This window comes from Antennarius striatus, chromosome 6 (assembly GCF_040054535.1).
Source record: "Antennarius striatus isolate MH-2024 chromosome 6, ASM4005453v1, whole genome shotgun sequence".
NCBI classification, from domain to species: domain Eukaryota; kingdom Metazoa; phylum Chordata; class Actinopteri; order Lophiiformes; family Antennariidae; genus Antennarius; species Antennarius striatus.
This window is the reverse complement of record NC_090781.1, coordinates 1,268,177-1,280,420: the sequence shown is the minus strand read 5'-3', so window position 1 is coordinate 1,280,420 and position 12,244 is coordinate 1,268,177. Positions and strand designations below refer to the sequence as shown.

Genomic DNA, 12,244 nt, shown 5'->3' with positions numbered 1-12,244 from the left:
CCACACATTTATAGTCACACATTTAGCATGGATTGAGTTGTGTCTTCACACCAAGATAGTAATTAGCATGACACAGCTGGCTCCAGTGTGATTTAGAGCTGCTCTGGAGGTATCGGGAGAAGACTTCCCTCTTCGTTTCATTAGGACTGCTGTGTGGGAATTAAATCTAAACCTACATCTTAACATTCTACTTTTAATTAATGGTCCTAGCTGTATGCTGCCAGCGTCTTGCTGAGTCTTCCAGTTGCGGGTGTTAAACATAAATACAAATCAAATGTCTTCATTCAGGGGTCACATTTGGTGTTGTGAGCATCTCAGCTGCCCTGAGTTCATTTGGCCTCCAGAAAGTAGAGCATCCCTGGGATGCGCTTCAAAAAAATGTGTGCATCCCAACATGACGTTTATACATCATCAAAGTAATAACAGGATATACGGTAGAAGCGTAGACAATGATTGACTTTTTCCAATAACCCAAGATAAAAACTAAACCAACTGTTAATTTAAATGTTTTTATTAATAACGACGTCAAAGCGTTGTGGAGTCATTTAGCATGACATGAAGATAAGAGACACACTGGTCCGCTGAAACCCCCTGAAGTTAATCCATTTACTAAAGTTAAAAACCAGGAAAAGTTTCCATGTCAACATGAAATCAAAAATGTGTCTGAGGAAACTAAACGCGTGCATCAGCGCCTTCAGGCTGCTGGTCGTGGTCGTGGTGAAAGTTCACCCGGTGTGCATGCGTGTCCACTCTGCTGATGACATCACTGTTTGACTCACACGTGTGAGCTCATGTTTCCAGATGCTCCGTTGTATTGTTATTCTTTCTGAGCAACAAGATATTCTGTGTGTGATGTAATTACGACATCTTGACGTTGCCACACAGAAACATTAAAGCCGTTGTGCCAAAATCCAAATTTTAATTAACTGAGCTCCACTGCAGCCGGACACAGCTCCCTTTCAGGTCGTGTCTGTCCAATCAATGGCCCCGGGGGGGGGGCGGTGTGAAATCTCATCTGTGCCCATCGGCTCTGAGTGTTTGAAGGGATTTCATTAGTTAACACAACCGAACACAAGTCTGAGAAGTTTAAAAGAGGCCGTGTAAACACAAGGAGCTTACGTCTGTGGCCTAAGTGTCTGCCTCTTTGTTGAGGAACGGGATTACGTGCACATCACAATCCCAAATTCTTCATCAGGAGATTGTGGATTGCGATTTGTTTTGGGGCTTTTCAAAGAATGCCCTCTAAAGAGGGATATTGTTAAAGCGCTCTGAGAACCTGTTTGTTCTGTGTTGGGGAGTCAAACACAAAACAGTCTTCAGGTTCTCTGAAGACAGATTTGAGGTGGATGACATCTCACCGGGAGGAGCAGAAGCTTCCTGGATGTTCTCACCTCATGTTCTCGTCTAGTCACTGGTCCTCCTGCTCATGGCAAAAGGAACCTTTTCATGGGGACGTTTCAATTATGTAAATGTTCCATCCATTTGTTCTTCACTTCAGGTGATGACGGAGCAGCCTGGATGTCGTTGTGATCAGAAACACGACCCTCGGTCGCACACCTGTGGTAGTATTTTGATTCAGTGTGCAGAAAAGTAAAGGCATTAAGTCTAATGGTCACCATGGCGATATGGTTGCGCTTGTAGCTGTCGTGCTAATCGTCCAGCTACAGCGTGTCGCTCTCGTCTGTCGTCTCTTCAATGTAATCAAAACAGACAAAAACATTTCAGGAAAAAAACTACTCCGAGCCGTGGCTTCGTTAGACGTGTGAGTTACGATCAGTCATAGTTCCTGTTCTAATGTAGGTTTTAACGCGCCGCCATTCCTACGTCTAAAACCGACATCCAGATGATCTGAGTGGGTAAGTAGTCTGTTTAACGGTCCTGTCATTACCCCAGGCACCTCCTGTTGGGTGGATCACCACACTGTGTGTTCTGAACACTAACACAGGACTGCAGAGTCGAAATAAGTTATGAGGAAGTCAAATCTAGACAATTTGATTTGTTTACCGCAGAAAGTTAGAGGAGTTTTGTAAAACTGCCTGATAGTAACACACACACACACACACACACACACACACACACACACACACACACACACACACAGCTCTTTCTTATGTAACCATCACACCTCTCTCGTGTCATTGTGATAAGGTAGGACTTCCTGGGCTCTCCAGTGAAAACAGACTAGACTTCAAACTGTTTATTTTTGAAGTGAAACAAGGTGGGAGCGGATTGGTGGGTGAGTTGTGGAGGGATTGTGGGTAATATTTGTGAGTGGGTCCTACATGGCCATGTTGGTCTGGTGTGTGCTGCGTTCAGAGCGTAGGTTAGGACACATCCACAGCCCTGAAGACGGAGCCTCGTGTTGAGATGGATCCTCTTTCTTTTGTGCGCTGGGCTCATTTGCACTGAAGTTTATGCATCCTGGTTACAGTAAAGCTATCTGAGTGCCCCAAGTGCTCCATCTTGTAAGCTTTATGCCTCCCACATGGTTATAGTTTGAGATTTTCCCAGTTTTCAAAGGCTTTTTTGAGCCCAGTGTTGTTAATTAAAAAGTGGACTAGGTTTGTTGTGGCCTTTTGTGTTGCCAAGTCGGGAAATCACCACCCTCTTTGTTGCTCTCTCCGTTTCTTTTCTAGCTTTTCCCTCTTTCTGCATCCCACCCCCTCATCCCATCTGCCTCTGTCAGGAATGAGGCTAGCCCAACCGCCGCACAAAAAAAAAAGCAACGTCCTCCTAATATCGGTGGGATTGAGCAGATGTTTTGTGTTTGGATGCTCAGGAACGGGACACTAAAGCCTCCAGCAAAACAAAACAAGACCATTTTTTTGGGGGGAAAAAAGACGGCAAAAGAAGATATTTATGGAAATGATGATTGTATCACTTCCCTCGCGTCCCGTACAGTCTCCTGCCTCACACACATGGCAAATTAGAGGTTATCTCTTCCAGTTTTCAGTGCATGTCTAAGTGCGTGTGCCAGCGATCCTGGTCCTAAAACATAGTAAATATCACAGTAACCTCTGAGACGAGGTGTTATAAATAGGACGTGTCAAACCCTGCTCCGGCCAGCCTTTGGTTTCCCCGAAACCCTCTCTTTTCACCCGCCAAGTGGCTCAGCTACTTTTTAATTTGGCCTTCCCGCAGGCTAACCGACTGACGCCTCACGGTGAAGGCCTCTGTATTTCAACAAGGCCACAAAACCCCCATCCTCGGTCACTCAGAGCTCTCAGAGCTCTCAGAGCTCCCCAGCCTCTCGGAGCTGGTACTTTTTTGGAGCCCAGACTCCACCATCAGCAGAAGAGAAAAGCCGGCCTGGCTGGAGTCTCTCCTGTCAGAAACCCAACGGCCAGACTGTCCAGCCACCGGCGGGTGGGGCCGGACCAAAACACAGAGAGGAGGAAGAAAGAAAGGGAGGCGTGTGGGGGGGGGCAGGGTTCGAGAGCGAGAGGAAGCTCCCAGATAAACAGACCACAGTGCCTCAACTCCTAATCACCCTGCGCTTCCGTTTCCAGACTCTATAATTAGACGGGCCCCGTCCCTTTTTTCTCTCTATTCCCAGTTGACGCAAATGCTTCTTGTGGCTTGGCACCTCATTTGGGGTGTGGGTTTTCAAGAGTTTACAGGCCCTGGGCCTTTCCTCTTTGGCTTTCTGGTCGCTCTGATACAGCATGAATAGCTAACCGCCGTCTTAATCCACACTTCACTTGGCCCGGCCTCGGCTTTCCTTCCTTCACCTATGAAAATCTGCACGACCGTCCATTTTTTATCCCCTACCTCCTCCGTTCCTCCTCTCTGTGGGCCGTAAATAGAACTGCCCTTCATTCAAACACAAAAAAAAATCCACTTTTTTGTGAAATTTAGCTGCGTGTTTTAATTTTTTCCAGAGGGGTTAGTTTTCCATCTCCCATGCATGTGTTGCTGAGTCCTTTTAATCCCATGCCATCCCAACCTCCTCTTTTCACATCTGACATGCCACCCAATAACGGCTGGCCACTAATTAGAACCTACTGGACAAAAGATTCCATGGAGAGAGGCTGAGGAACATTACTAATTATTTTAATATCATGTAGTCTGGGACTGATCTCCAGTCCAGACTCTTTCCTCATGTCCTCCTCTCTGTATCAGTGATGCGTTCAAACATTTGGATCTCTGGGTTTGTTTGTAGGAGCTTTAAAGGCTTGTGGGGTTGGGGCTGCGCTGGAACAGCACTGCCGTGTTGTTTTTTTGTTTTACGAGCCAGCCAGCTGACTCTCGGGTTCGTTCTGGTGTGGTTAGCGGAGCATGTTGTTTATGGTGCAGACCTGTACTTTCTGCATTTTGACAAGCTTCAAATAAAACGGGCCCAAATGAATGGGCCTGTCACCGGGGGTTACGCTGGCGTTGGGCTGTGGTTGGGTGTCTCTGTGAATCCTAATGTACCTACACACTCGCCCATGACCTATCGATGGTCTTTTTCGCACACACACACTCGTCGTCTTACGTCCAGCCATCACGCCAGAGGCGTCTCTGTTGTGTAACAACAACAAACGATGGCTTGCTTTGCTGTAACGGGCTGCTCTGTTTGTTTTAAAGCCGTACTAATTCTGTCACGCTGTCTCGCATGTGTGCTGCAGCGTCTGCGGGGCGGCCTGCCTGCGTGTGAACCGCTGGACTGGAATACAGTTCAGATGCTTGGGTTGGCTGTATTTCGTATCAGTTTACCAGCGCTAGTTTAAACACTGGCACGGTCCAGCCGTCCTCTGGTCGCGTTGGACAGCAACAAAAAGGCCGTTTGAACTTCACGTCATGAACCAAATGAAAGCAGAGCATTTTCATCTGACGTTATTTTTCATTCAAACTGTATTTTTTTGTCGTTTTTTTTTCCAACTAAGTGTCCAGAGAATGTTTGTAAGGGACCGAAGGTTTGTTTTCACTGCATCATAAGGTTGTCATGGCAACAGAAGTTCATGATTAGATAAAACACAGTCATTCAAATTCATTCATTCCAGTGTAGAGACTGCTTCAAGAAGAAAATAACATGTCAGTAAAAGTCATAAATATTTTTCCAGCATTGACTTAAACCTGGTTGGATGTATTGATAATAAAATTAAATGTGTATATTTTTGTTATATTTTTGATGATGTTTTATTTGTTAAAGGTACAGTTTAAAAAAAAATCTTGAAATCTAAATCTTTTTTTTTTAGTCATGCTGTAGTTAGCAGTGAGACCTTCAGAGGTCATGAATTGGCTTTTAAGTGTACTTTATAAATCTGCCACTTTTTCCCAAACCAATCCAAATTATTTTTTAAAATATTTTTTATAACTCTTACGACTGAATTCTGTCGATCTCCTGCTCCCTAAAGTCAGAATGTTACAGGGGTCCAGGTGGAAGCGATGAAATAATTCTGTTTTTGAAGAGTTGACTCCTAAAAGGTTTTCTGAAAATGTGTTTGTTAGTTTTTTTTGCAAACCAAACGAATGAATCAGACGCTGGTGATGCACCACCTGGGTCACGGCGGTAGAAACTGTTGTGTCTCTACACTAATTCAGATTAGATCACAAGCGTTCTGTTAAATGTAGTCTCCTAACTACGGTCACGATGAGTGCGATGATGCGTTCAAGGGTCTTCAGGAAAACCGTATTTTAGACCACTTCATCCGCTGTAATGCTTTAGGAACACATTTTTCACACACACTGCTGATGGTAGTCGTTGCATCCGTTTACTATTAGCTCTGTTATTGGTTTAGTTTATTTATTAAAGGCACAGCAGCGACGCAGCCTAAAGGGAAGATTTTAGTTTAACATAACATCATGCACTAAAATAAAAATACAGTTACTTCAATAGGAACCCAGCGTGGAGAGGAGAAATAAAAAGATTCCCAGTATTAACACACAGTTTGTACTGGAGGCAGCATTAGTACTAACAGCAGTACTAACTGGTACCAAATGGAGAATCTAATATGTAAAGTAAACACATTCCAGTGAAATAAGCTGCACATAAAACGGTGTGACTTCACAGATGGAGTTTCTCTGGTGAATTGGTGATGCTAACGGTGGTGTTGACGTGTGTTCGCTGCAGGAATGCTGCTGGTGACCGCCGACACTCTGGGACACGACTTCCACGTCTTCCAGATCCTCACACACCCCTGGGCGTCGTCCCAGAGCGCCGTGCACCACCTGTACACCCTGCACCGCGGGGAGACGGAGGCCAAGGTGTGCTCACACAGACACACACACACCCCAGACACAGGGACACACACCAGCAAACACACCCACACTCATCATCAGCTCCAGTAATGGGTCTCATCCATCATCCATCCATCCATCTTTTGTCGCTTATGAGCAGGGCGACCGGTGGGGTACACCCCGGATGAGGTGCCAGCTCATTATGGGGCCACACATTTCATTACATTTTAATTTTTTCTGACATATTGTTGTTGAAGTTGGACTCTAGAACAAAACCAGTAAACAGTCAAATGTCTCTCAGGACGGGAAAATGTGATCAGCTGATTGGGCCAGGTTTCATTTGTGTGGGTGTTATGTAGACACAATGGTACCCCCATTCACCATCATCTCACGACCCCATTGGGCAGACCCTGACCCTGTGCTCGTCTGCTATTGGCTGACTCCAGACAGTAGATGGTGGACACCTTCGTGATTTCTAATCGTCAAAGCGCCCAGAGAAAGCTTCCAGAGGAGCTTACTCAACAAAAGTGCTTCAGGCCTTGTTGGGTTCAGGATTATTGACCGTGAAAAACAAACTATCACACACACACACTCACACACACACACACACACACACACACACACACACACACACACACACACACACACACACACACACACACACACACACACACACACACACACACACACACACACACACACTCTCAGCCTGCCTATAGTTAATGTGTGACCAAACGGCAGGTCCGCTGACCGGCTGCACACTGAGCCTTCTTTGATCCGACCCGTTGTAAACACTGAATGCTGGCCTCAGCCTAGTGCTTGGGCAAGGGGTTATCAGCACACACACACACACACACACACACACACACACACACACACACACACACACACACACACACACACTAGAGAGTGATAGTCCTCAGTTAGGTGGGTGGAGAGACGCCTTATCTGTCTCCAAATGTCAAACATGCCGCTGGCTGTCAGTGACCCGAGGCCAGGTAAACAGACCTGCAGCTGATAACGGCTAGAAGGGGCTGAAGAGGACCAGAATACAGATTGGGGGGGGGGGGCACACTGGACTAGAGGGCAGCTCAACGGCTGCTGAGCAGTCAGCTCCTTCATGGACTGAAGTAAGACTCTTCCCTGTCCTTCTTTAATATTTTAGACCCACCCACCTGAACAGAAGGTGGTCCTCACAACACCACGTGTCACCATTCTGACTACTGCAGTTCCCCTTTCTGAGATGTCACTTCCTGTGGTCTTTTGCTTCTTCCTGTTGGGGTCTTCTGCAGCGTTTCCTCCTTTTTTTTCTCCATATCTCTGTGAACTTCTGAGCGGGAAACGAACCCACAATGCATTTCTTTTCACGGAGACGTTCACCAACATGGACACTGAAGACAATTCAGGTCATCGTTCTGAGCGTCCACATGGATCGGTACCCAGTCTACGATAGACGTGATGGGTGGAGACGGTCCCAGTGAAGTCAGTTTAAAGTGTTAAGACAATAAAACAGACGTGTCTTCAACAGGATGATGGGATGTTGTTGTTTACAGGAGAGTAGACTGACAACGTCGTTTACTGTAACGCTCACCACGCAGTTATTTAGTACATAGAGAAAGTCATGACAGTAGGTCAGAGCACTAGTTTTGATCTTTGACCTATGACAGTAGGTCAGAGCACTAGTTTTGATCTTTGGCTTATGACAGTAGGTCAGAGCACTGGTTTTGATCTTTGACCTATGACAGTAGGTCAGAGCACTAGTTTTGATTTTTGACCTATGACAGTAGGTCAGAGCACTAGCTTTGATCTTTGACCTATGACAGAAGATCAGACTACTAGCTTTGATCTTTGACCTATGACAGTAGGTCAGAGCTCTAGCTTTGATCTTTGACCTCTGAGAGTAGGTCAGGGTACAGGTTTGAGTTCAGGGGTGTTGCAGGATGTTACAGTCTGTGACTGTCTTGCTTGTGTTGTGTTGGTTTCCTGCGTTTAACAAGTAAATACATTCTTCCTACTTTTACAATTTGGGTTTAGAATTATGGTCAAAGGTATTGTAATCCAGTAAATTACACATTCTCTGTGGACCTAGTCTGACCCTGTAATCTAGCCCCCCCCCCCCCACTGTAGCGACTGGACACGATGGACTCTGTTCAGACAGCAGCTTTCTGCGCTCCTCATGGAGGAGCTCATGACTGCTCTCCTTCTCTGTGGACTGACCAGAAAACATCTCGCTCTCATTCCTGCCACCCGTGTGAAACACCGGCCTGAACCCCCCCCAACCCCCCCACCCCTGTGACACCTGAGCTGCCCCCCCCCCTCACTGGAATGTCCTCCACATTCCCGTGACTCAATACATTCCACGATTCCCCACATGATGTTTGACGACTGCTGCATACCTACCTGCTCGTGACACTTTAAGCGTACCGTCCCAGGTAAGACCCCCCCCCACACTGATCATTTACATTCAGGCACCCGTTTTCTGACTGGGTCTATTGTGACCAATTATGACACACACAGAGTTGCTCTTTATCTCCCCCAAATCATCACCTTATCAGCCCCAGCAGAGGTCAAGCCCCCCCTTCACTCATCTGTGTGGAGAATGGTACCTGTCTGGTATGCAGAGGACGTCCCATTAACTGTCATTGCTGGGGACAATTAGGGAGCCCGACCTGGCAGGAGATTAGAGGCCCCCGGGTCCAGGGCTGTCTGGTTGGACATTCCTGGTCTGAACTTTCTCCTGGACCCCCCCTCTTTGATTCTCCTCCAGTCCATCCAGCTTCCCTCAGACTTCATTTATAATAATTCGTGTTACCGTAATCCTTCGTTACTCACGGTCAATGCATTACGAAAAAAATTCCCCGATATAAAGACAAACTATTATAATATTTACGGTACTTTAAACATTTCTGTCTCCTTTCATCTGAACAGTCCCCCCCCTCTCCTTTGATTGGCCCTTTGCTGCCGGTGTGTCTGCTTTCCTGCATGTCTGACATACCCAGGGAGATAGCATCTCCTCGTACGGCGCTCTGTTGGGGAAGCCCAGCCAGCAGGGACACCACCACCCCCGTCATGATGCAGCCATCAAACACTCGTTTCAGTGTCGTCACAAGTCCAACTGTCTGATTGTCTTCTGTCCGGCTTAAGGTCGGCTTTGTTTGTTATGTAGCTTTCCAGGCTCTTCTCAGAACCAGCAGTCTTTAAGCTGGAACCATTAGCATCCCAGGATCTCTTGTGGTTTCTCTCCAGATGTCCATTTGATCAGAAATCAGGAAAGGATTTTTTTCGCTGGTTGGAAACCAGCTAGAACCCCAGCTCGTGCCACTTTGAACCAGTTGAAGAGCATTTGTTGTGGCTTTACTTCGGATTGCGTGCGGAGTCCTATGGTGACAGGCTGAAGAGTGTGTGAATCCACAGAACCAGCTGACATCACTGGACCAGCAGCTTTCATGAGTTGTGTCTGGAGTTAGACGGAGCCTGAGGCCAAACTGGAATAAAAACTGGAATAAAGTCACCGTCAATATTGGTGTCCTCACTGGCTTTAACTCATTGTCTGCCAGCACGTGCTCCGATGACATTTATTGGTGTTTCCTTTCTGTTCTGGGCCGATCCCATGATGCTTTGCTCAGAGCGAGACCCTGTTCGCTCCCCGGTGAGCTCAGACATCCACAGACTCTGTTTCATGGTAAGCTGCCCCAACTTCTGATTCTCCGTCCTCTGTTCTGTAACTGGATCAGTCGTCATGGCGACAAGTTCCATGATTTCCCCTGACAAACTCATCAGGCTGTCCCCCAGCCCTCCCCATTGGAAAAACGTGATTGACGTCCATAAATGTCAGTGTTAGCTAGAGTTCAGCTCTAGCTTCATCTTTGCTTAGTCTGTAATCAGTTTTGCCTGTCCTGTTTGTTTTCACCCCCTCCAGGTCCAGGACATGTGCTTCAGCCAGGACAGTCGCTGGGTCGCCATCAGCACCCTCCGTGGCACCACCCACGTGTTCCCCGTTAACCCCTACGGCGGCGCACCCTGCGCCCGAACACACATGTCCCCCCGGGTGGTCAACAGGATGTCTCGCTTTCAAAAAAGCGCCGGCCTGGAGGAAATGGAGCAGGAGCTGAACCGGGTGGCGGCGCTGGGAGGAGCGGCGGGCGGGGGAAGCATGGGAGGAGGAGGAGGCGGCTGCATCCTGGGTGGAGGAGGAGGCATCGGGGGCCGCTGCAGCCCCATACCCGGCCTGTCCAGCAGTCCGTCAGGGTCTCCGCTACACGGTGAGCAGCTGGGATGGGGGGGGGGGTGAAGGTGTCTGCAGCTCCTTGTCCTTCAGTGGAACAGAGCACACATGTTTGTGGAGCCTCACAGCATCACAGCAGCATCCTCTCACACTACTGGGGAGGAGCGGGGCCCCCGGTCCCAAAGGGAACTCCAAACCGGTTCATGCATTCAAGCTTTTGAAGATTTTAAAATAAAAACAGTGTTTGATTGAATCTGTTCAGGATTTTGTGGCTTCTGGAGATTTTATGGCGTCATCTGTTGTTCACTAATATTAGCATCATTTACATTAGAGGGACATGATGTCGTCCTCTTTACCTGTGGAGCTTTTACAGTTACTATCTGTGTGTGTGTGTGTGTGTGTGTGTGTGTGTGTGTGTGTGTGTGTGTGTGTGTGTGTGTGTGTGTGTGTGTGTGTGTGTGTGTTCCAGTGACGGGTCATCTCAGTAGCTCTTTTCCAGGTACTCTGGTGTGTGTGTGTGTGTGTGTGCCACAACCTTGTGTGGGTTGTTTGTCAAACAGCGGCGCAGCCTGCTCACACCGCCTGTATCCCTATCTGACACAGACACACACTGATAACACACACTGCACCGCCTGACCCCAGAGGTGTTACTCAGTGTAAAATATCACAGTTCTCCTCAGTCATGGGTTTCCACGAATATTGCGCTTCAGAAGGTGTGCCGCAGTCAGGGTGAGGTCAGGAACTGGATCAACATTTCAGAGAACCACATGACGGGGAATCTGCTGCCTCCCCAGTCCTCGTTTCTCTTTTCAAATTAGGAAAGCTTTTGTGCTCTGTTAAAGAATCGAACTAGTCAGAATGAAACTTCATCTTCTGGGTGAAATAACATTATAATCCATCCGGTTCGTGGATGAATTATTGCTACTGGTCCAGCGATGATCTTCCACCCCGCTACTGTGTGCTGGACAGTCTCAGGGGCATCTTTGCTCATTCTGCACCCTGGTTCTGATCTCCTCTGGTAGATCCTGGCGTATGGGGCTCTTGTGCTGGTGGTGAGTGCCTCCACATTGTCAGGGTTTCTTGAGTGGTGGGGGCCTTGTCCCTCCTCCTCTTCACTCTCATTGGGTTCTGCTGCCTGAGGCATTCCCCTAAAAGCTCATCCTTGGGGGTCATCTTCTTGATGTACTCTTAGATGTTCAATATTTCATCCTGGTCCATGACCTTGACCCTCAGTAGTCCTCAGCCTCCCTCATTCCGTTTAGTGTACAGACTCACGGCGCTGGACTTGGGGTGAAACCCTCCATGGTGAGGAGCTTTCTAGTCTTGATACCTGTGGCTTCTATCTCCTCCTTTGGCCAGCCTGTGATCCCAGCGGGGTGACTGATGACTAGTGGTGTGTACTTGCTCTTGGCTCGGACCTTGTTCCTGCCACTACTCAGGACTTGCCTTAGTCTCTGGAGGTATTTGGCTGTGGTTGACAGTCTTGTGGTGTCGTCTAGGTGTCTATTGCCCTGAAGGATACAAGGGTAACAGTCAGGGTAACAGTCAGGGTAACAGTCCTAACCCTAACAGTCTTGGATATTATCCTATGTTGCCCTCTGGTAGGTCAACCCATTCGGTTCTGATCAAGTTGTCTCTCTTTGAGACCGTCCAGTCACACTTCACTGTAGATCCTGGTGGTGTGGATCAGGGAGTCCATTTCTTGCTCAATGTCTTTCACATTACCGTGGAGCTCTGGATGAAGTCCCATGGTGCATCTCTTCAACCGGGTGGCCAGAGTTGGTTGTCTTTGGTAGTTTTGAGTACTTCAGGTATGGAGGGTTTGTTGTATTTCCTGAGTCCCCCTTTATTGACCAT

General features: G+C 47.6%; 1 protein-coding gene across 4 annotated transcripts in view; it reads left to right on the top strand.

Annotated features, from left to right (window-relative positions):
* The window catches only part of bcas3 (BCAS3 microtubule associated cell migration factor), a 275,380-nt gene that overhangs the window by 46,480 nt on the left and 216,656 nt on the right, over nt 1–12,244 (top strand). For all 4 annotated transcript variants that reach the window (XM_068318311.1, XM_068318310.1, XM_068318312.1 and 1 more), the window contains exons 14-15: nt 6,056–6,189; nt 10,082–10,424. In XM_068318311.1, coding sequence (XP_068174412.1) covers nt 6,056–6,189; nt 10,082–10,424 — 477 coding nt within the window. The remainder of the gene's footprint in view (nt 1–6,055; nt 6,190–10,081; nt 10,425–12,244) is intronic.